The sequence below is a fragment of the Crinia signifera genome, chromosome 5, assembly GCF_055691185.1.
Source record: "Crinia signifera chromosome 5, ASM5569118v1, whole genome shotgun sequence".
Classification (NCBI taxonomy): Eukaryota; Metazoa; Chordata; class Amphibia; order Anura; family Myobatrachidae; genus Crinia; species Crinia signifera.
Window position 1 is genome coordinate 234727468 of NC_139221.1, and position 25568 is coordinate 234753035.

The 25568-nt window shown below is 40.9% G+C and overlaps 1 protein-coding gene across 2 annotated transcripts in view; it reads right to left on the reverse strand.

Annotated features, from left to right (window-relative positions):
- Positions 1-11560: 11560 nt before the first annotated feature.
- DYNC1LI1 (dynein cytoplasmic 1 light intermediate chain 1) overlaps positions 11561-25568 on the reverse strand; it is a 36447-nt gene continuing 22439 nt past the window's right edge. The window contains exons 7-13 of one of the 2 annotated variants that reach the window (XM_083188658.1): positions 23106-23241; positions 21212-21323; positions 20596-20655; positions 20434-20475; positions 18572-18692; positions 18358-18468; positions 11561-12441 (exon numbers count right to left, since the gene is read on the reverse strand). In XM_083188658.1, the coding sequence (XP_083044784.1) occupies positions 12329-12441; positions 18358-18468; positions 18572-18692; positions 20434-20475; positions 20596-20655; positions 21212-21323; positions 23106-23241 (695 nt within the window). In that variant the 3' untranslated portion in view covers positions 11561-12328. Of the gene's footprint in view, positions 12442-18324; positions 18469-18571; positions 18693-20433; positions 20476-20595; positions 20656-21211; positions 21324-23105; positions 23242-25568 lie in introns of both variants that reach the window. The other variant, XM_083188657.1, reaches the window with a different exon arrangement.

A 25568-nucleotide genomic window follows, 5' to 3' on the forward strand; every position in this document is an offset into this window, starting at 1 on the left:
GTTTGGTGTTAAATCCTAGTGGCTGCTTGTTTTAGTTCCTTGTAAACTATGCTCCAGGTTATAATCCCGAATCTATTGAGATTTTTTTTAAGGAGTTTTTTCTTTTGTTTGCATTTTATTGACCATGAAAGACAAAAAATCTTTAGTTTTAAACATAAAAATACACTTTTCTCCAACATTTTAGCTGAAGAAAAGACATTTTCACTTCTTTCTATTTATAAGAAATGGATTCTACTTATGCCCCCTCCTGGACCCCCACAAGAGAGAATAGCCCCTCTGTGTCAGGATCCCCCCTGTCGGAGCACCGGCAGTTGGGATCCCGACGTCGGGATACTGATTGTCGGGATCCCCACTGTCGGACCGTCATCCGGCACCCACTGATATAATCTCCAAGTGCTGGAGAACAGTTAACACTGTATCCATGGACAGTATAAATAGTGCCAACCTGGGAATAATCCAGGTCAGAGCCATGTGTGAATGGGTCCGGTCTTGGGTCAGATTTGGGATTTTGGTGTGAAAGGGGTATAACATCCTGATACACTGTTGGCGCAATTGCAACAAACAGCAGCACGTCAGGTCCTGTGGAAATTGGCTTGTGGCAAGTGTCTTTTTTGTTTAAATGTACAACATAGTAGCAGTTTTGTTTGATATACAATACTTGTACATCTGTGTCAATGAGTCTGAATCTTTACATGAAGTGCTACATGTTGCAGCAGGTATTCTTTCACGCCAGTTTCGGTTATCCGTGACTTGCAGTTAAAAGTATAGTCCAGCATCTTTAGGATAGATTGAGTATTTATGCTGCATCTGGGCCGCAAATAAGACTCAAAGTCACCAAGCTCAACATGGCCTTCCTTATTGAGGCTTTGGGTATGGGAACATGGTTTGAGCCCTCCGTAAAACAGCTAAAATAATATATTGCATCACAATAACACCACCTATTTAGTTTCAAATTGACACTATGGGGGTTATTCTAGTTCATTCTTTCTGACAAAATTCTTCTTAAAGGTGTGTACACACGGGAGCAATATTGTGTGAAATCGCTGGAAATATGGTCGCTGAGCGACCATATTGCCAGTGATTTGGAGCGCAAGTGGCGATAAATCGCCAGCTGCGCGCTCCCGTGTGCACTGCCTAATGGTCGCTGGTCGCAGGAGCATGCTCCTGCGACCAGCGGCTTTCCCCGCGATCGCTGTGCCGGGAGGTCAGCGCCGGGGAGATCAGCATTGATCTCCCCAGCCCCGTGCGGCAGCTCCCTCCCTCCTCCCCGTAGCAGTGTCTCCTTTTCATCGCTGATGAAAAGGAGACACTGAGCAATATGATTGCTGGGGATATATTGCTAGCAATATATCCCCAGCAATCATATTTCCCCGTGTGTACACAGCATTAGATGGACAAAACCATGTGCACTGCGGGTGGGGCAGATATAACTAGTGCAGAGAGAATTAGATTTGGGTGGGGTTTTTCTTTAAAGTGAGATCTATATTGCAGTGTAAAATAAAGCAGTCAGTATTTTCCCTGCACAGAAACAAAATAACTCACCCAAATCTAATTCTATCTGCACATGTTACATCTGCCCCCCTGCAGTGCACATGGGCCCTTATTCTGATCGGTGCGGCCCGATCAGAAATATGCGGTGATGTCCGTCTTGGCGAATCCCCGCCTTCCATACGGATCGCCACCTCCGTCCGTATGCGGATATGTGGCGGTCCGCATGAATGTGGACGGGGATACGCCTCCTCCATGGTGGGAGCAGCCCCTGCATTCGATGGTCGCCGAACATCGAATGCAGGGCCGCACGCTCCACCAGGTCCCGCAACACAAGACCACACGGACACTTGTCCGTGTGAAATCTTGTATGGGGGCGGGCAGCTGACATCCGGCGATGTCAGATGCCCGCCCCGTACCCACGCGTCACGGCCTCATTACCATGCATACGCCCCGCGTTTGCATGGGAACGCCCATGAAACGCGGGGCGTATGCATAGGGTAATGAGGATAAGTAGCCCCTCACGCCCCTCTACGCCCCCTGTGCGGCGTATGAAGAATCCATGCGGCGAAATCGCCTGCACATGCGCAGAGTGACCTCTGCACATGCGCAGACGATAAACATCGGCGGCCCGTACGCAAGCGGGAATATCCGCACCGATCAGAATAAGGGCCATGGTTTTGTCCATCTAAGAAGGATTTTGTCAGAAAGAATGAACTAGAATAAACCCCTATATTATTTCCAGTTCTTAACAGTATGCAGAGTTACTAGCAATAGCAGCAAAGTGGGAGGACAATTAAACATCATGGTTACAAAGTTCCAACAGAAAGAGATAACCCACTCTTGAAACCATTAAAACAAAAGGCTGGGGATCTATCAATTTTATGTACAGAATTATTAACAGACAAAGGGCCACATGCACCAAGCTTTAAAAAGGGGATAAAGTGGAGAGTGATAAACAACCAGCTCCTAACTGCTATGTTACAGACTGGGTGTGAAAAATAACAGTTAGGAACTGATTTGCTGGTTGTTTATCACCCTTAACTATATCACTTTACCAAGCTTGATCCAAAAACAGAAAAAACAGAGGCAAACCTAGCAAACTCCACTACAGATCCCAGTAGTTTAGTAATTAAAAACAGATACAAATAAATTCCTGGCACATAGTAGCAACAGAAAAGTCTGGACAGCTGAAGACTTGGCAATCCAGTGCTGTGCCTTAAATGATGCCAGATGGAGGCCTGCATCCAGATCTGACTGAAGAAAGTAAAAACCAGGAGAAACAATCCTGGTTTCAGACCACGCGTTGAACACTGAAAATATATACGCCACACACAGTGATGGACATGAACCATTGAAGGCTTGCATGCCTAAATCATAGGAGCTACAACCTGGTTAGTAAATTCCTGTAGGCCCACGATTGACTGTTCAATAGACAACCTGTCAAAGCCAGGTGAGGAAGGTCTGGGTGAAGGCACAATCCTTGGGTTAACAGATCTGTCCAAAGAGGAAGGTACCACGGCAACAGACAGACCGAGCAGATCTGCATACCATGCCTGCTTTGGCAAGTCAGGGGCAATGAGAATGGCTGAGCCTTTTTCCAACTGCTTTTTTCAAAGCACTCATTGCAGGAGAACAATTGAGGGAAACAGATAAACCATCCAGAAGGGCCATGGACCACCAGTGCATTGACAAGAAATGCCATGGGGTCTCTGGTCCTCACCCTGTAACAGGGAAGCTTGTGATTGTGGTGTGAGGCGAATAGGTTGATTTGAGGGGGTTACAGTCATTTGGTCTACATCATGAAGGTCGACAAGCATTGGGTTGACGCCATTAGACTGACATGGTTTTAGGTCGACGGGTCATTAGGTCGACACGAGCATTAGGTCAACATTGTCTAGGTTGACAGTCAAAAGGTTGACATGTTTTTTTTTACATTATCATAACCAGCCTAATAATCTGGCTATTCATATCTCAGTTAATGGCCATTTGCTCACTGTCAGTGATATACTGTAGAGTTGCTTTTGCAATTCAGGTCCTGATTCGGTACGATTACTCCCAGAACTACTACTCCCAATGCTAGCAATGCATGTAGCCACCCAGCATAGGGCAAGGCCGCATGCATGCCTGGTGTATTCCTGTGATGCGATTGCAAGATAGCTAATACGCAAGCTCTTCGCTGCTTATATAGTTACATAATAGTTTAGGTTGAAAAAAGTCTTACGTCCATCAAGTTCAACCTTTGGTTATATCCATGGATGTTTTTATATAATAAATGATTGTCTAGCCTTAATTTAAATGACATTGCATCTGCTGACACCAACTCACATGGAAGAAAGTTCCATAATTTTACTGCCCTGACTGTAAAGAAAAGCCCTTACTTCTAAGTGTTCTAAACCCGCCGTTAATATATTTTTACTTGTTAAGCATGTCACCCCTTAGGTGTCTCTTTTCTAATGTAAACATTCCCAATTAGGCTAGTCTTTTCTCATAGCCTAAGGTTTCCATCCCTTTTATCAGTTTGGTTGCCCTGCTCTGGACTTTTTCCAGTTCTACGATGTCTACAAGTCCAGAATTGCACTCCAAATTCTAGATGATGTCCAACGAGTGCCCTTTACAATAGTAAGATTACATTGATGTCCCTAGATTCCATGCCCCTTTTTATATCTTATTTGCCGCTACCCAACACTGAGCACTGCACCCCAGCTTATTGTCAATTTGGACTCCTACTGTAGGTCCTTTTCCAATGATGTTGTAGTTAAGCTCTTGTGTGGTACGGTATCAAAGGCCTTTGTAAAAATCCAGGTTGACAATGTCTAATGTATTGCCAATATCCCAAATCCTTGCTTACCTCCTTTTAAAAGCTTATTAAGTTTGACATGAAGTTTTTAACAAATCTGTGCTGGTTTCTGCTTATTATTCTATGCCTCTCCAAAAAAGTCCTGGATGTTCTCTCTTAGAATTCCCTCAAATAAATTTCCCCATGATTGATGTTAAGCTTACCAGTCTAAGGTTCGCTGGCTCCTCTTTTTCCCTTTTTTAATAATGGTACTACTTCTGCTAATCTCCAGTCCCTTGGCACCATACCAGACCAAATTGATTTGGTAAATATGTAATGTAGTGGCTTTACTATCACCTCCCTTAGCTCCATTAAAATGTGTTCCATTACCGGCTATTTCTTTTACCTGCTGCCCGGGTTTTTGCACTCCTGACAAGGTTGCACAACTGGAAACACCAGCGGCCGGGAGCTCACCTGAGGAAGCTGACAACAGGGCAAGAAGCCTTTTTCAAAGTGTGGAGCCCCACCAAATAAGTATAATACACTTTTTATTCTTTCTATGCTGCATGATAAATTTTAAAAAATTCAGCCAGGACATTGGCTGTTAAGCAATTGAACACTTCATTTTTTTTGGGCATCCATGCTTCATTTACTGAATACTTAATCATTAAGTCTGGCAATTATCAGGTACACTAATATCCACATAGGACATATGCTTTAATAATCATCTAACAACTGTGGAAAAATGAAATCTTGATATCTGAACTGTGAGAGAGTTCCATCAATTGATACTTTACATATTGCCTGATTAATAAGCCACTACTAAACTCAAGATCTTTAAGCATGTTGTGCTACTAATATTTACAAGAATCATTGTGTTTTAAAATTAATTTTATGGTTTCCTATAAGACCGGCCGGTATATACAGTATGGATATATTGTTTTATGATTAATTTGGTACAAATAATATTCTTTGAGATATATATATATATATGTATCTGTATTATATATGTACCTGTTCATGTATATGTTTGAGCATATATCTCCTTGCATATATCTAATGTATGGATTTAAAGTATCTCTCTTAGTATTTTCAAAGTTCAAGCTATAAAGATCCAGATTGATTTGCTTAGTTTACATAAAAGACGCCTTAATGTTGTCGACACCGCTGTGTCAACAATCGATCTCTACCACCGATTATGTGGATTTTATTGTTGTTTTTTTTTTTTTTTTTATATTGTGAATATGTATTGTGAAGATGTTTTAGATTGAAATAGTTTATTGGAATGTTTCATTAAATTGTATATGTTTTAGTATATTGTCCGGCTGCAAAAGGCACCTGTAAAGATGCATAGAAACTGCACAAGCACTTCTAATTGATTTCAGCTGTAACAACCAACGCTTCACTGGGAGTGACGTAAGGTTGATTCCAGGCTACAAAGGGGGTGCTGACCGACGCCAGGACCAGCCCTCTGACGAAGTCCTCGTGACGAAACGCGTAGGGGCGTGGCCTGGCGTCGGTCTGAACTCCGTGTTGGAGAGAGTGGTGAGAGCACTTGTATCCTGTCATCCTGCTTTTCTGCTGCTTGTCAGCTTTGAATTATGCTGTTTATCACCCGCGGTTGTGCCTAACCGTTTATTGCGGTACATGATGCCATTTTAAAGTGTACCTGTCGGATATTTTATTGTGCTGAAAAATAAAAAAGATAAAGCACTATTTGGAGCGCTCCTCTTTTCTTCTCTTAGAAAAAAAAAATATATATATTCTTTTAAAGAAATCAGTCACCTTCAAAAGCGCTGCTTTATCTGTTTGTTTTTTTCTCTTTGATATATGGGCCGAGTACCCCTAGTAGCAGCTGCATATTGAATGTGACTTTGAATCTGTGCTCAGTCCACTAACCTGTTTTGAGTTCCATTAAAACCCTAGTAAATATCCCATTTGGGCCTGGTAATTTATTTGTTTTGCTATTGCAAAGCCTCTTGTGCATCTCCTCTATAGTGAATTCTATGTTTGGTTCTATCGATCTTGCCCCATATCTTGAGTCTAATGTCTGCTCCATGTTACCAGCTGGCGGGCCACCATGTTTGGTTTGCATTGGCTGCATGTAACACCATTTAACCACATCAGCCTGCCCCACAAATAGTCCAGACACTCCTGGTTTCACTTACTTCCAAAACCCTTCTCTAGGCTTACTCGAGATTTGTCTATTCAAGTTCAACACCTGCCTGCAGATCTAATTTGCTTTTATCTTGTTTCTTAATTTATACATTTGTCACTCAGAAAAGTAACTGGGCATCCCTGTAACAATAAAATTCTTAGGGAGGTTCTTGTGGAACAAATGGTTAATTTGTGCCCCTTAGAGTTCCCCTTGAAGGGTTTGGGAGAGGGATCTCTACAGTCCAGATGTTGGGATTCATCAACTACTGTACTAAGCAAAAATCTGGCAGATGAATAATGTGCTTAAAATGTAATTATGATGAAAAAGCAGCAGAGTGTATACAAAATGGAATAAATTTATAGCAGGATTGAATACAATCATTTTGTTGAGAGAGACACAATGTTCTTGATTATATAGTAAGAGGTGCCCCATACACCAATCGGGCTCTGAAATCGGCTAGGTTTGATTTCCCCTCAGGCTCGATGCGCAGTCCCATGTGACCTGCTAGGACCTCCAACGCGTGCAGCAGGGGATGGACTGCGGGGCTTCGGCCAGCTGTTTGGGTAGCGGGGGCGGACAGCGGGATTCTGACTTCCTGCGGTGCTGGTCAGCGGAGGGGAACTGAGTGACTAGCGCTAGTCGCCAGGGGTGGCATGGGAAGCGCTGCTGAATTTGAAAACACTGGCCGGACGCTGATTGGCTGAATCACAGCCAATCAGGGTCTGGCCAGTGTTTAGAAATTCAGCAGCACTTCCCGCGCCGCTGCCCGGAGAATATCGCTAGTCACTCAATTCCCATCCGCCGGACCCACTGACCAGAGCTGCAGAGGAACCCCGCTGCCCAGGGATATACATGCAATAAATTGCATGCGATTTATTGCATGTATAATTTGGCACATCAAGTACCAAATCGTAAGCAGCCTCCCGGGGAGCTGCCGAGGACAAGTGTATGGGGGCCTTAAGTGAATGGACTAGGTACTTGATAGTATATGGTAACAGAGTGGTAAATTTTTGAAGCAGTGAGAAGAGTGGAGAAGTTGCCCATGGCAACCAATCGGCACTGCAGTTACTTTATAATTTGCATATAATAAAAATATACAGAGCAGCTGATTGCTTGCCATGGCACAATTCTCCGCTATTATCAATACTTCATCCAATTACCAAAGTCTATTGTGTTGTAATACACAAAATGATACTGTACAAAGATATGACGACGCAAGAAAGTTCTTCATTTGTACCTAAAGTAACATGGTATTTAGGCACCTGCAATAATGGTGCATAGACACTAGATCAGTGGTAGCCAACCCTAGCCCTCGAGAGCTACCAACAGTTCACATTTTCCAGACAACCTAGCTGCTGCACTCATTATTCACTGACACATTTTAAAAGATACACAGATGGAGCTAATTAGCTCACTTGTGATTCTGTGAGGAGACCTGCAAAACATGCACTGTTGGTAGCTCTCGAGGACTAGGGTTGGCTACCCCAGCACTAGATGATAGCTTAAACAAGATCAATGATAAAAATAGTTAACAATATTTTCATCGCTGTCATACATGTACATGCAGCTCATTCTTTACTATACCGTGACTGACAGCATGTTCCTGGATGTGGACACTGGATGATGCCATTTGAATTTTTTTTTTGTATAAGCACTATATTGTTGGTCAGAGAGTTCCTGCCAATTCAGGGAAATCTTTGAGATCAGCATCACTGGCAGTGTTATCTAATGTGTACCCAGTTTAAGATTCACAGGAGAATAATACATGCAATATCTCACTAAATCAATAGTGATTACTTCCCTTTTCATTATAATCATTGTATACTAGGCTTTGTGTATTAAAAGAACAAACACACCAAGACTTTTCATGGATATATTTTTGATGAAGTACACTTTTTGATAAACCAGCTTGTTTGTACAATTACAGTATACAAAACTTGCAATTGAAGTAGATATTCGGTAAATTCATTAAAATCCCATAGAAGGCAAAAGATGGCACTCAAAATACATATAAGTTGAGTTATGGAATTATTTATGCACAAAACCTATGGGGAAAGAAATACCAGTACCCTAACGATAAAGCATGCATTACTTTTATATTTACTGCCAACCTCATCACCTCCAAAGCTTAAATCATGGTAATAAATCAGAGAGATAAAAACGTAGTCCTAGTTTCTTTCTGAAGCTGGCTTTGAAGGGGTAAATTGAACTGCCACAATACAAATAGAATAGATTTGAATTTTTTTTTTTTAGATACAAAACCAGTAGACATGCAGAGCAAATTTTAGTACAGTGGTTCTCAGAGAAGTCACCAATTTCTGGTGACACCCAGGAGCACTCTACAGCAGAGGCTCCCAAACTTTGTTTATTCACGGCACCCTATAGTATCAGAATTTTATCCAAGGCATCCCCCTGGGCCAAAAGTTTCGTATTGAGATATTAAGAAAAAAATCTAAATTGAATACATTGTGTTTAACCCCTTGAGTGGTGGGTTTTGCTGGGGCAGGACAAACCTACCAGGGCAGGTTTGTCCTGCCCCAGCAAAACCCACCACAGATCATAGGAAGCCGCCGCCCCCGCTAACCTTCATTCCGGCGTTAGCACCAGAGCTCCCCTGCCACAGCCACCTGTCAGTCATCAGACAGGCGGCAGGCTCGGGGATGTTTCGCAACGGCTCGGTCGGACTTGGGTGCCTGAACTCTCGAAACCCCCTCTAGCCGCCCCGAACAACCCTGAGCCTACAGTATGGTGATTGGCGGCGGGGTAACGCCGGAGCGGAGGGACCAATTGGAGGGGTGGGGGTGACGGAGAGGGGGTACCCCTAAAGGTAGTGTGCCAGTGGTGCTCCGATGGAGGCACCACTGGCACGCAACTACTACATAGTGGTATGCCCAGAAATTTTCTGTGACAGCCCGCTGTGGCAGCACAGCTGAGCCAGGAAAATTTCCGGGCATACCACTCAAGTGGTTAAATGTCATTAATTATGTAGTGGGGGACACGATTAGCTTCCACATTTTTATGACTGACAGCCACAAGTACTGGTTTTGCCTATTCCATTGACCATAATTAATTTTAAATGATCCTGGATCACCAACCTAAAGCACCCCTGCAAGGGTTCTAAGGCACCCCAGGGTGCCACGGGACACAGTTTGGGAACCACTGTTCTACAGTCATCTCCGTGTGGATGCCGAAAAGAGATATGGCCTAATATAAAGGGGGCATGGTCTATACTGAAATCCTGATTTATGTTGGCTTCCCACTGAGACAGGGCTGTCTGGTGTCTGCTCCTCCTCTGACAGGCGAATATCACACTGCAGCACCCAGCTATTGTCACTGCAGACGCATTGGCATACTGGCATTACCCCTTGCAAGGGTAACATCAGAGTACAGCCGGCACCATCCTTCTGATGCCACTGGTTCTCAAATTGGTTTGGCAAAGCTTCTGCTCTTTTTCTTCCTCCCCAGAGCATAGAGGCGCAGAGGTTTTCACTGGAGATAGTGGCTTCATAATGTGCCCTAGTGCAGAGAATACCAGTTGCAGCTGGTTTGTTTAGCTGCAATTAAGTTCAAGTACACTTTTTCATTCATTTTGAATTGTGGTTCATTAGGTCTTCAGTATGAGATTACATCCAGGAAAAGTTCTAAAACTAAAGCTCTTAAACATAAGCACACATCAGTGATATTATTGACTCTGCGTAAGTCAGTAAATCTAGCATTTCAAGGATGCATAACACGCAAGGTGAAACTGAATCTGTGTGACTGAAAAAAGTTGTAGGAAATTCCACCACAAACAATGAAAACCCCCACAAATGAAACAAGTAATGCAACTGATAGCATGTACCAACTGCATCTTTAACAGTGTGCCACAGACTTCAAGATGTGGGAATAACTACACCAAAAAAAAAAAAAAAATTTTTAGTTTTCTACTGTACCAGGCCTGGAAGCCTTGTTCACATTGAAGTAAATATGAATTCGGAAGAATTAAGGGATACTCTAAGCAAGGGTATTCAACATGTGAAACTCCAGCTGCTGTGGTACTACACATCCCAGCATGCACTGGTGCAGTTTTAGCATGCCTTACAGCAATACTGTGGCAGGGCATGCTGGGATGTGTAGTTTCACAGCAGCAGCAAGGGCCAAATGTTGAATACCCTAGCTCTATTGCATAAGGAAAAACAACTAAAATGGTGATGGAATAATTTCCAGCAGGACCTCTCTCCTAGCTATAGTTACAGAAAAAGGAAGACTTGAAAAGGAACATGGTGCATTAAGAAGGGAACTCCTATATTAATTTCTGAAATTACAGGATATAGCAAAGTAATACTTGGCAAGATGGAGGCTTAAACCGAAGAATTATTAATTTCCAAAATAAGAAAAAAGTGTTGTTTCCTATGTGATAATGTTGATGGCATATCGTCTAAAAAAAAAAAAAAGTTACCAAAAATGGTCATAATCATCATCATTCTATACATTTTTCATAATGAAACAAGTAAAAAGCAAACAATACAAAGTTGCCCAAAATACTTTACAAACCACTGCAGATTTGGAGAATAAAAAGTAAAATTATCATTAAAAATGAAATAAAAAATACAAAATCACATTTTAAAATCTTTTATAAACTAAAATTCATGACTGGAATAATAGGAACTAACCAGTGTCACACTATATTAACATTAATATTACGCATAATCCATATTTATGCAAATATACCAACCACTTTTGGTTTTGTAGCATACTATGGCCCAAATGTAACAGCCTGGTAGTTGCAGGCAGCAGGAAGATTTCAGTAATGGCGCTACATAAAAAAAGATTCACTCTTTTGAAAGGGGGAAAAAAAAAAAACTCAGCTTTCAGTCTAGTAGTTACATTATTGCAATCTTGCTGTGGTCCCCAACAGGCAGCCTAGTACATTTAGACTTTTATGTGCCAAAATAATTAATAATGAAACTTGCTTACCTGACTAGCTATATTGGTTTGAGTTAAGTTTAGATACAAATATATCCTACCGGACGCAATAGATAGCCTGTAGTTGTAATTCTTTTAAACTAGACAAAAAAAAAAAAAAAAAGAAGGGCAACAATAAAATTAATAATACAATAAATATTAAAATATAAAAAAAATATGTTTAGTCTATGCAGAGAATAAATACAACTTTATTAACTGATTGTAGAAGACAGGACTCTTTGAACCATCAATGTAAACCAGATAAATACCAGCTAGTGCAGATCTGTACATATTAGACAAACAAACCTTGAGACATTAGTGTAAACACAACACAATTAAGCCAATCTCAGCCTTTTAGATAGACATACAAAAAAATGTTATTCAGTGCTTGTAGTAAAGTGGTAATAGAACCTGCCCATACCGTAGGTAAATGTACTAGAGGACACAGCAGCAATATTTAGGTCAGTTTTAGTTACTCCATAATTCAGTTCTGTGTCCTGCATCGCCCACACAAGATTTGCTAACTTGCTTTTTTTTTTTTTACCCCTTTCTGTTTGATAAACAAACAAGCAAACTTGTATTTTAAGATTTTCCATCTTATAGTTGGAAGATGGAAATCCATTAGTAGCCTATAGAATTACAATTCTCTCATCTATGTTATTCAGATTGGGTAACTAAACCGAAAGAATTGTAGTTGTACCAGTGACTTAACAAAAATAAGCGTAGAACAAGTTAAAAAAAAATATTAATACAGATCTGTGTCAAAAAAAAAAAAAAAAAAGAAAACCCACCAGTCCAGTAATGGATTTTGCTTATACCACAGGCAGCTTTGTTAAAACTGGGATGGGGAAGAAGAAAAAAAAAAAAAAAGTGGGAGGTGTTTCTGTCTCTGCAGTTCCACAATCACTAGGAAAAGGCAGAGGCAATTTTACACAATTATAAGGGTGCATTTGCAAACTTCAAGATGCTTCATTTTCTGTAGGTGACGTTGGTGATGTAGGGGAAACCATATCGGGTTTAGGTGGGATTCTTTCCAGTTCAGCTTGAACATCTGTTAACACTGGCTTTTGACCTAGAAAGGAAAAAAATATATACATAAAACTATTTTTGTTATGGGGCATCAATAAAATCCAAAATATTTAGAATTCATCTAATGCTGCTCATTTCACAGATTTACCACCTGCTAATCAGATTATTTGTTAGAGTAAATATATTGCTGTCTATTCATAACTTATTGTACTAAATTCCCCTTATTAAATATTATATATAAAAAACAGAGAAATGGGTTTCCATGTTTTAATAAAATACTTTATTCCCCCATATTGAATGATTCCCCAATCCCCAATCCACCCATATGTTAAAGTTATTTGACAGTGATTGACAGATAGTTTTAATTCAAGATCAGATCTGCATTTTAATATAAAGATACTAGTTACGGTCAACTGATCATTACCATACACTAGCAATCTACAAATCTACAGCCCTGATTGGTCAGTGGAATTCGATGTTGGACAACATGATCTACAGATTTCGACAGAGATTGCTGTATTCCATACATTGCCAACTTTTTAACACTATCAACTGCAAAACTGGCCATATTGATTGCTGATGTATGGGTCTCACTACACATGCCATCTTGTATTTTAGGATCAGCAATTCCTTAAATCAGTTAATTCTCCAAAAAAAACATTTAAAAGTCTGGAAGAAGTGCTCACATTTGAGAGCTTGCATCCCTCTGGTGGCATGTTAGAACTACAGGACAGCACTGAAGCATTTTATAACTTGTTATTTGATACTTTAACTAGAAAGCCACAAATTAGAAAACAAAAATGGAGAACATTGGTGAGAACAGATTTCATTATGTATAGATAATGATCATCCTTAATCTAACATAGTGCACATCTCTGTATAATGCGATAACATAACCTGAAACATTTGGTAAATTGATGAGGGCAGAGCCATCCTTGTCTCTGGGTAAGAGAAAACAGTTGATACATACAATATTGAAGTTACAATTGGCATTTCTTGGTAGCTGCCGAAAGGTCAGGATAATATGTTCCTACCAACCAGGTCAGTGATTCATCCTTTATCTAAATCTTGATTTTTGAGAAGGCCAATTTTGTGCAACACGGGCACTACTGACTAGCTTGGAGTAGCTCTTTGCCTGACTCTATTCTTTGGCATTATACTTGCTAGGGACACAGAGCCAAAACACTTATTCCACATGTTAGTAGATGTTGTAGCAACAGCTGTTGTTGCCAAGACGACTGTAGGGACAAAAGTAGGAACAGAGATGGCAACAGCAAGGACAGTTGAATGGATATAGGGGCAGATGTATCAAGCCTTTGAGAAAGATAAAAAGTGTAGAGAAACTAAAAAACACCAATTTTTTTTTTTTTTTACACCAATTTTTTTCCCCAACACAGCCTGCAGGAGTGCATTGCTTGGAAATTTACCTCCATCGACTTGATCACTCTCCATGGCTCCCCCATAGGGAGTATTCAATTCCTGCAGATATTTCCTAAACTCGTTTCGGAAATCAGTTTTCGCATATAATAGATCAAATTCACAGGTGACCTATTCAATGCTTTTGGGGTTTATTCCTGACTTTTGGAAAAGTCAGAAAAGATGTGGATCGGTAAATTCATGACTTTTTAGGTGGAAACGACAGGCAATCAGCACTTTGCCAATTTTCAATTAAGGTGCAGGTTTTTTGACTGTCGGGAAAAAATTGCCACAGTAGGAAAACCCATGGATTGGCAAATTACTCTCCAATCCAAGTGGTTTAGTCGAAAATGCGTCTGTTTTCTACAATTTTCCGCTAATACAGATTCAACTTTAACTGAAAAGTCAAACCTGCATCTTCAGAAAAGCCTGATGAAAAGAATCAACACTGGGGCAGATGTATTAAACAGGTGAAGAGATAAAGTGGAGAAAAAATGAAAGGAGATAACACGTTAGCCAATTATCTGCGTTTCAAAAATAACAGTTAGTAGTTGATTGGCTGGTGCAGTATCTTCTTCCACTTTATCTCTTCATCTGCCCCATTGTGAGGAGCCCAAGAGTTACCAACTGAGAGCGTGGCATGCACCAAGATGGAACCAGGTGGAGACAGAGTACCAGTCACTTAAGCCTGATGGATCAATCTTGCAAGAGTCTGCTTGGAAACAGACCAACCTAGTTTTTCACAGAAAATACAGTTTTTGCAGGGCTGTCATACAAAGCCACATAGATCCGAAGATGAGGATACATCTTCTAAGCTATTTGTGGCTGTGCTAGCACAATATTACCATCCCTGGGAGGAACCCCAGAAGTACCCTTATACGGCTGGGCAGATTGGAAAACCAACAGCTGGGACAGATGTATGCTGTATAATATTGGGAAGCTTCTAAGAGGCGTGAAAAAGGCCTTGGAAATCAGTGCACTTCTTGAGAAATAAGGACCCTTAAAAGGCCTGGGCAAACTAATACGAGTAAATATAATCATTGATTTAGGATTATACATTTATTGCGGAATCTTAAAAAGGAACTCCGCATCACAGCAAGCGACTTCAAATGCCTCAATGAATAGAAACAATCCTTGCCTCATAAATTATATACAACCTCAGACAGCCCGCCACATCCATAGTGCTGGCGGAGGCTGACTGGAGAGTGGCCAGCGGACAGGAGAGTGGCAAGCGTCTCGTGTGTGCATGCCCCATTCTGGTGGACTGGGTGGGGGTGACGCAGGCTGGCAATCAGATTGCGAATAGGAAAGTATTTCTAAAATAGTTTTTTTAGGTGTCAATCCTTTTTATTTGTATGTGCTATGGGGGTACTCAATCCAGAATTCTAACTGTCAGAATGTCCAAAGAGTCAAAAACTCGACAGCTGGAATTCACCATTCCAGCTGTCAAGTGTCAGAAAGTGCGTGGATTGGGTGAACGCGTCCAGTTTGTTGAACAGCCGCGGATTCGACAATCCACAGCCATTTTCCGACAATACAGACTCGCCTACATAGGGAGGTGGGTCTGTAGCAGGCGATTCCCAGCCGGGATGGTGAGTCCTGCCAGGATTGAATACCTTAACTGCTGATATTTCCACTGTTGGAAATAATGGCAGACATTGAATACCCCCCTAAATGTGAATTAATTTTAAAGAGAATCATTTTTTTTTTATTGTGTTGATTAACGTAGCAACAAAAATGGGTGGTATTCAATTGTTTTTTTTTACCAGCTTGCTATACTTGGGGGTGTGGAGCTGAAATGCGTGAATGCGTACCTGAACCTGACCACAATGAGTGCAATATAAGTGAAAAAAATAGATCAATTGATTAACGCACCATGATCTCCTGTAACTTTAGACAGGAGATCAGGCGCGATATAACAAATTGAATCTGTTAGAATGTGTTTGATCCGGAGATCTTGAACCACATTCAACGATTGGGAAGAAGCATTCCCAGCTAACACTTGTATCGTAATAGGTTGTTTGAGGTAGAAAGCGGAGAACACCTTTGGCAATGTGTGCTCAGCTCTATAATAGTGGAAAACAAGATACAGGGAGCAACAGGACAACACCCCAACCTCTGACACCCACCAAGCAGATGCCAAAGCCAGAAGTAGAACGGTCTACTTTAAGAACACCCTTTAAGAAAGTCTGAAGCTTTAGAAGGAGGGCCAACCGGCACTAAAAAACATGGACAAGGAAGACCTTTCTACCTTCAGCATACCCAGAACAAGACCAGCATCCCCACCTCACTGTATGAAAAGACGACGACAGGATAGCCTGAAGGAAGTAATGGAAAATTTTCAGTGCTCACACCAAAGCTTCCAAATACGATGATAGTGTGCAGCCCTCACCACTAGTTAACATTAGTTGACACCAATTCTCACAGCTACAGGTAGCTGAATTCTTCATCAACACTGGGTAATAACAGCTCCTGGGATACCCGTACCATAGGATCGCAGTTTCAAACCCATGCAGACTCAGTTAAGTCAAAATACAACAAAAGACCCTGAAGAAAAAAGGTCCAGTCTGAGCAGCAGTAGCCATGATTGATTCTTCTGCGAGAAGTAGGAGGCCTGAGTACCACATGGCACAGTTAATCTGGAACCACAAGGATGACTGTGGTGGACTTATGATTGATGCACTTGAGCACTCGTGGCAGTAGAGGAAAAAGAGTGTAAATAGGTACTTATGAGGAGATCATCATAGAATGAAAAAAAGCATCTACTTCCTCTGCCACTGGATCCAATGTCCTGGAGCTATAACATGGTAGCTGGTGATACTGCTTAAAGCCCATTAAGTCTACCCACTCCCCTTGCTAATCAATACTTCACCAGGCTCAGCCAGTCAATGCAAGGTTGAACACAGGGTCCGATGACCCATGGCCAGGGACACAACAATAGCCTCAATACACTATGACAGGTCTTCTTTGGCAGGTCCCATGGTACACACAGTCTGTGGCTGCATACAGTCTGGACACAGCCCTATGATGGTACACACTAGGTAATATGTTGGCTTGTGTGCACGCTGTTGTTCATAACATCTTCAGATCTGCAAGGAGTGCAGGCAGGGCTGAAGATAGGACAATGCTCCTGGATTTGGCCAGTAATGGATATATCACACAATATATATTTTAGTTTGTACAGCCAACCAACATAATGTTCTGTCAGCTTAAACTAAGTCCAGTAGGATATAAAGGAGGACGAGCCAACTTCAATTCTAAACTTATCATCTGTCTATACACCAGTGTCCCCTAGTGGATGAAGGAGAAAAGGACACCATCAGGGGTTTGATGGATAGGGAAACCCAATTATTCGATGTTTAAAATTCTGAAATTACAATAATTGCCAGTAAAAAACTACTATATTAAGGGAAAGCGATTAATTGAATAGAAGAAAACGATCGCTCATAAAAAGAAAATTAAAAAAAAAAAACTATGTAGTTATGCTTAATTTTTAATGTGTAACTAGCCGAGGTACCCGGCTTTGCTCGGGTTTGGTTGTGCAGTTAGCATTACTTGAACTTCATCCTTCTTTTGTTTAAAGCTTAACCGCTCACTATGCCCATGGTGTGACCAGCATACACTATTTTGTTTTCTTACACCCCATTGTCCTCTACCCCCTTTATATTATGCAACTCTGCAATATGGGGGAAAATTTACTATAGGAAATTTGTAAAAAAAATAGGTGTATTTGTATTTAGAAATACACTTATTTTTGACATTTACTATCCCGAAAATACGGCAATTCGTATTCGTATTGATGTGCTATCAATACAAATACGAATTGCCGTATTTTTGGGATAGTAAACGTCAAAAATAAGTGTATTTCTAAATACAAATACACCTATTTTTTACAAATTTCGTTTAGTAAATTTTCCCCATGTTGTTTCCCTAACCCACTGTGTGTAGTGGCCGGACCCCTTTGTGGGCCCCCGGTGGGCTTGAGATTCGGGGTCTAAGTGGCCGTGAACCTAATCTGAACCCAATCCCTGTCCTCTACCCCCCCCCTCCCCTCTATGTTATACAACTTTGCCATATCTTGGTTCCTTGACCCACTTTGTGTAGTGGCCAGACCAAATTTTGGGCCCATGGGGGTGCTAGGGGTGTCTTTTTTTTTTTTAAGATTGTAAATCATGTGTACCAGGTTTGGTGTAAATTGCTTCAGGCATTCCGGAGTTGTGCTGGAACACATACAATATATATTAAGATGCAAGAAAAGCTTCTGAAGGGCTTGGATAGAAGTTTAATTTATATAGCGCACTTTCTCCAACAGGACTCAAGGCGCACAACAGGACAATAAAGCAGTCTGATGTAGTGTGAGGTATAACTGATGAGTTATCTAGAGCAGCATTAGGAAATAGACTAGTATACAAGACCTGATGAATGCACAGTTGAAGAGCTCTCCTCTACCGCCCCTCCCCCCCCCCCAAACTAATTCCCTGTAGTTCTTTATTGCACACTGTAAGAGTACCTGATTTTTTGGCAGTTGTTGGTAAACTATTACCTCCAGCATTGCCTGCAGGGATTGAGTTACCACCAGGCCCAGATGGACCAGCTTTCTTGCTCAATAAACTGTTGAAGAAATTAGCAAGCACCCCTTCATTTGTTGTTCCAGCTGTGATAAATACAGAGACAAAATTGTTAATGCTGACATTTTACCATTACAAAATGATTTTGCTGCAAAAAAAAAAAAACCAAGCAGCTAACAGAACAGATACCTTTCATGTTGGGATCAATTTTCTTTGTGCCAGCAGGAACTGGCGACACACTGGCAACATTAGAAGTCCCTGACCTACTGGGTGTTCGCGGAGACCCACCAGGGACCCTAGGAGAGGCATCCTGCAATAAAAAGAAATTTGACCCTTGACATTACGGAGCACATCATTAAAACACTCTCCAGTAAGTAACTGGTGATGAAAATGTACCATTTAAAATTGTGTTTGCACATTAATAGTTTATGACTAGGAATTTAGAGGAATAAGATTTTGTTATAATTTTTATTTTTTTTTACTTTTCTCCTTGACTCAGATATGTTGGCTTGTATCAACCATTACACAAAACAGAACCATAAAAACACCAGTCTGCTTGGTCACCACAACCATTGACCACTACTCACACAAACCAAGCAAAAATATATGTTTTTTCTAGATCTCCAGTATAAACACAAATTGTTAATGGAAAGACTCATACTAAGGTGTCAATCCAAATACCCGCTAAGGGTGAGAGTTGCCATTAAAGCAGTGTGCAAATGCCATTGATGGCACCCCTTGCAGCCACATCTAGTGCCCAACTCACACATTTTTGCTTGCACTTTTAAGAGGCTGCAGACAAAATTCTGCGAGTCGTGGTAATGTAAGTGCAGAATACAAAATGTACTTACTAGCCCTCCTAAAGAGTGCTAGTAAGATGACCCCAAATACTCAACATTAAGAAACCAGAATGGCATCTAAATAGCAAGGTCATGATATTTTTTTATGGATATTTGGTGAAATTTGTTTCAATGTTGTATTGATATTTAAAATGAATGGTTGAACAATAACAGTGCTGTACACATTTTTCTTTGGATACTTGTTTTGTTGTAAATTGTCAACTATTTTTCTAAATTAAAGGATTTAACCAAAATGTAATTACAGTACCCGACATTAAACAGATAAAAAAACACAACCCCCTCCTTAGTAGCAAGCCATTTCTAAAACAATGTTATTCTACAGATCCATATAAGTACGTTAAATAAATTCAGTAGAGATACTTTGCTTTGATACCATTACATAACAAAATAAATAAATAAAAACATCCTGTTTGCACCTTATATAAAACAACATTAAATCTGTTGCAAAAAAATATATTGGTTATTTCCCTACTCTGTAAACTAAAGAAGTACACAATTAAAGGGACCCCCAATTTATGGTTACCCTACATGACTAAAATAGTGCAAAAATGAGTCTGGTCCAAAATATATAAAATACTCTGGTACGGTACATCTAGGTAAAGAAAGAGCTGTTCATTTAGTAGGCTTTCATGTCTTAGGGCAGTATTCAAAGAGAAAAATTCTCCGTGTTTTATGGCGAGTTTGTGCTTTTCTCGCCTTGGACGGAGACTTTTGCTCTCAAAAAGCAAACAACCCTATTCAACGTGCACTTCTCGCCGTCTAAGTGAATTTCGCTGTGTCTCTCAGTGTAGCAATTCTCCATCTTTTCATGGAGAAGTGGAATATGAACTTTTAATCTGTGAAAGGGCATGCTATTTTTATTCATGTGCTTATAGCACATGAATATATATTTAATTTTTTTTTTATTATTATTATTATTTTTACACAGAGCAGCCAGCAGGGGGCCGGGAGCCGAGCCACTCATTAGATATTCATATAGTCACTGCACCCGATCATTACATATGCACGATCGGGTGCAGTGAATACCCGGCCCCCTGTTGGCTCTCCGGGGGGGCAGCCTGTGCGAAAAAAAATGCTCGCCATGCACGGAGAATATTTTCATTGAATACTGCCCTCAAAATTCCAAGCTGCACAGAAAATCAATAGGTATATTACAGTGATAACTTAACAAAATAAAAAAATTCTACTTACGGGACGCCCAGCTGAGGTTGGCGGTTGTTTTGCTAATTGTGACTGAAAGCAAATAAAAAAATTCAATAAAGTAAATACATTTACAGCATTTTGTGACTATATAAAAAGCACAAAAACAAAGAAATTTGTATTTCAGTATAGTTTAAGACATAAAAAGCTTACCTGTTGTTTCATAAGGAATACTTGATCATCTTCCGCTACAATCTCCTTCTCATGAACAAACTAAAAAAGAAAAAAAAGGAGTATAAATATTGCAAATAAATGAAATCTACATTTGATATTATGCAAATGTAACAAAAAATATAAATAAATAGCATACCAAAGTGAAAAAAAAAAAAAAAAGATATATACAGACTGAACTACTACTAAAAAAAAAAAATGACCTCTGTAATGGGAACCTTACAACTATAGTCATAAATATTCACGGTGGTACTGTGTGAATTTGCAGGTTTGTTTACATTCAATAATTTGTAAAAGCCTGCCTTTTTTTAACGTGTTTAAAATAGACAACAGAATTTATTAGGCATTGATGAACAATAAAGACCAGTCGATCTTTTACAAACCCTAATGAGAACGGAATATATACATACACCTATTGAAAAAAAATCCTCTCACTCTAGTAATACAGTGATTTTTTTATATTACTTTAATGTATTTTACACTAAACAACTTATTTTCTCTATTTTTTATTAAAATCACTGTATTTAATCAATTTTGTATAGAAGGAAGAGTGTGTTATAAATATCTAAAGGTTATATGAAACAAAATGTAAAATTACCTTTCGCACAGGTGGCTTAGTGATAATGTCTTCAAAAGTGTCTTCAGGTTTTAGTGTTTGAAAGTTTTCATGTAAAATTCCTATTTTCTTATCATTGTCCCATCCTGCTGGACTGTACAAAGACAGAATTGCAGAAACAAGATCAAAGTTATTTAAACTCTGTTCTTAGATTCCAAACCCGTTATCAAGCTAGCACAGAGCATCACCATTTACAAGACAGCACCGAGCCGTTTTTGTCAAAGATTGGTTGCTATGAGCAACAGAACCACTTGTCTGTTTTAGATGCTTTAATATATCTATCCTTAAGTCTCTCCTAGTGGGTGCTGGAAGAGAAGGTGAAGTCCACGTACATACCAATATCAGGCGTCTCCTTGTTGATGAAGGGGTATTGCTTATGGCCCTGAAGTAGCAACGGGGCAGCACTCCTGGCAGGTCATTTGGGTACATATTCAGAGTAGTTTGGATAGCTGTGCTCCAAAGTCACCTATGGGAGGTACTGGCAGCTTCCTAGGGGACAGGGCTAGTCTGGCTCTCCAGGGCTCAGCTGACTCACCAGCAAGAGTTACCCTCTGGGACTCCACTAACTATACTCTACCGCCGTCAAAACCAGGCGCCCTTACGCTCTATCACTGCAAAGCTACAGCCGGTGCTGCAGATCAGAGATAGGTTGAGGGAGGGGAGAGGATGGCTGCGGGCACTGGGGAGAGGGAGGGCAGGACAGTCACTGTCCGCTCCCTTTTGTAATGTATAATAGTAGCAGTACTCCTGACAGAGGAATAGCCTGGTCAGGGCCGTAACTAGGGGGGGGGCTAGGGGGTCACGCGCACCGGGCGCTGAAGGGTGGGGGCGCTAGTGTGAGGTCCCGGCAGCGTGGTCCCGGGGATGGGCAGCGGGGTCCAGGGACTGGTGGGTTAACTCTGGCTCCTACTAGCACTGCCTGGTGGTGGGCGGGAAGCAGGTTTTGAAAAGACTTGCCAGACGCCGCCAGGCAGATAGCGCTAGGAGATGGAGTGAGTGAAGGCTGCCGCTACACCAGTCCCTGGATGCTGCCTACCCCTGCTGGCTGCACACAGGTATGTTGGCAGCGGGGGTCCAGGGACTGGTGTAGCGGCAGCTTTCACATACACAGCCGCTCGCTATTTGCCTGGCGGGGGGGAAGCGCTGATGATTTTGAAAAGACTTGCCGGACGCTGATTGGCTGAATTCAGCCAATCAGCGTCCGGCAAGTCTTTTCAAAATCTGCTTCCCGCCCACCGCCCGGCAGCGCTAGGAGCCGGAGTTAACCTTCTCCAGTCCCCGGACCCCCGCTGCCTGTCCCCAAGGCAGTGATTTGGTGTTTTTTTTTGGGGGGGGGGGGGCGACCAGATGACTGCTGCCCCGGGCACTACTAATAAATTGCAGTGGTGGCAATTACAAATGTTGTCATTTATGATCAATGTGGTAGCAGCCAGATCATTGGCACTGTTTGTGAGGCACCAGCTATACCACCCTAAGTTATGGACCTGAAACCTGGTAATTTATTGGGTTTGAAAAAAGGGGGTAGCCTCAGGCTTTACGTCCCGTCTCAATTAGAGCACTTCTTCTCACCTGGTATATTACCCAGTTATCAGCCATTAATACAGATAATCTAGGATAAGTTCCTGGAGCAATGTGATAACATGGTTTGGGGCACCCTATATTTGGCTACTTATCTGTGATTTATTTTTTGGGTATGCCCAAACCCTGAAATAAATCCCTCTTACCTGCAGCCTGGCTGCATACACAGCTAAGTGAATAGTCTCAGGGGATCAAATTAGCCCATGGCAACATTACAGTGGCTAGTTGTAGTCCCCCATAGTTTAAATAAACAACTGCATTTAGTGTCCAAAACATATTCTTTATTTCAAATACTTACATAAACACTGCATCTTTTTCCACAACCACAGCAGGCATATTGAAGGGAAAGCCGTATAATTGTTGAACAATATACTTATATACTATGTCAATGTTTTTGTTCTCTTTTATGGATGTATAAATTAGTGCAGCCCCATCTTAGCATAAATTAGTCAAGGAAAGATTCATCATTTTAACCCCTTCCTGACAGAGCCAGTTTTTGCGTTCCTGACAGAGCCCTTTTTTTCAAATCTGACATGTCTCACTTAAGTGGGGATAACTTTTTTTTGCTTTTACTTATCCCAGTGATTTTGAGATTGTTTTTTCGTGACACATTGTACTTCAAATTAGTGGTAAATTTGGGTCGATACAGTCTGTGTTTTTTTGTGAAAAATACCAAAATGTCGTAAAAAAATGGAAAATTTAGCAATTTGCAAAATGTTAAATTTTCTGCTTGTGAGACAAATAATCATACCACTCAAAATAGTTAATAACTAACAAAGACCATATGTCTACTTTATGTTGACATCATTATTTCAACTTCCTTTTAATTTTTTTGGACACTAGGAGGCTTACAATATGAATAGCAAATTCTCAAATTTTCAAGAAAATTTCAAACACTGATTTTTTTAGGGACCAGTTCAGTTCTGATGTGACTTTGAGGGACTTGTATGTGAGACACCCCCATAAATGATACCATTTCAAAAACTGCACCCCTCACAGTATTCAAAACAGCATTTTGGAAGTTTGTTAACCCTTTAGGTGTTTCACAGGAATTAAAACAAAGTGCAGGTGAAATTTCAAAATTTCATTTTTTTTGCAGATTTGCAATTTTAATACATTTTTCTAAGGAACACAGTACATTTTACTAGAGAAATGTGACTAAAAATTGATTCCCCCAATTCTTTTGTTTTCATAAATATCCTATATGTGGCCCTAGTGTGCACGTTGACCAAACCACAGGCTTCATAATAGAAGGAGCACCTACTTGATTTTGGAGCCTCCTTTTTATGAGATTATTTTTTAGGCACCATGTAGGTTTCTAGGCACCATAAGATGCTAAAAGTTAGGAACCCCCCCACAAGTGACCCCATTTTGCAAACTACACCCCTCAGGGAATTCATCTAGGGGTATAGTGTACATTTCAAACCCCCAGGAGTTTCACCAATTGTGGTACAACTGGGCAGTGAAAATGAAAAATTATTTTTTTTACACAAAAATGCTGTTCTGGCTCCAAATTTGTCATTTTCAGAAGGTATGAAGGAGACAAAGCACCCCAAAATCTGTGCCCCAATTTCTCCCGAGTACGGCAATGCCTCACATGTGACCAAAAAATACCATTTGGGTGCATGGCAGGACTCAGAAGGGAAGGAGTGATTTTTGGATTTTGCAGCTCAGATTCTGGTGGAATTTTGGTGGGTGCTATGTCGCATTAGCAAGACCCCCCAAGCACCAATACAGTAGAACCCCCCCACAAGTGACCCCATTTTGCAAACTACACCCCTCAGGGAATTCATCTAGGGGTATAGTGTACATTTCAAACCCCCAGGGGTTTCACCAATTTTGATACAAGTGGGCAGTGAAAATGAAAAATTTCATTTTTTTACACAAAAATGCAGTTCTGGCTCAAAATTTTTCATTTTCAGAAGGTATGAAGGAGAAAAAGCACCCCAAAATCTGTGCCCCAATTTCTCCCGAGTACGGCAATGCCTCACATGTGACCAAAAAATACCAGTTGGGTGCATGGCAGGACTCAGAAGGGAAGGAGTGATTTTTGGATTTTGCAGCACAGATTTTGGTGGAATGAATGGTGGGTGCTATGTTGCACCAATACAGTGGAACCCCCCCACAAGTCACCCCATTTTGCAAAGTACACCCCTCAGGGAATTCATCTAGGGGTATAGTGTACATTTCAAACCCCCAGGGGTTTCACCAATTTTGATACAAGTGGGCAGTGAAAATGAAAAATTACATTTTTTTACACAAAAATGCAGTTCTGGCTCAAAATTTTTCATTTTCAGAAGGTATGAAGGAGAAAAAGCACCCCAAAATATGTGCCCCAATTTCTCCCGAGTACGGCAATGCCTCACATGTGACCAAAAAATACCAGTTGGGTGCATGGCAGGACTCAGAAGGGAAGGAGTGATTTTTGGATTTTGCAGCTCAGATTCTGGTTGAATTTTGGTGGGTGCTATGTCGCATTAGCAAGACCCCCCAAGCACCAATACAGTGGAAACCCCCCACAAGTGACCCCATTTTGCAAACTACACCCCTCAGGGAATTCATCTAGGGGTATAGTGTACATTTCAAACCCCCAGGGGTTTCACCAATTTTGATACAAGTGGGCAGTGAACATGAAAAATTACATTTTTTTACACAAAAATGCAGTTCTGGCTAAAAAATTTTCATTTTCAGAAGGTATGAAGGAGAAAAAGCACCCCAAAATCTGTGCCCCAATTTCTCCCGAGTACGGCAATGCCTCACA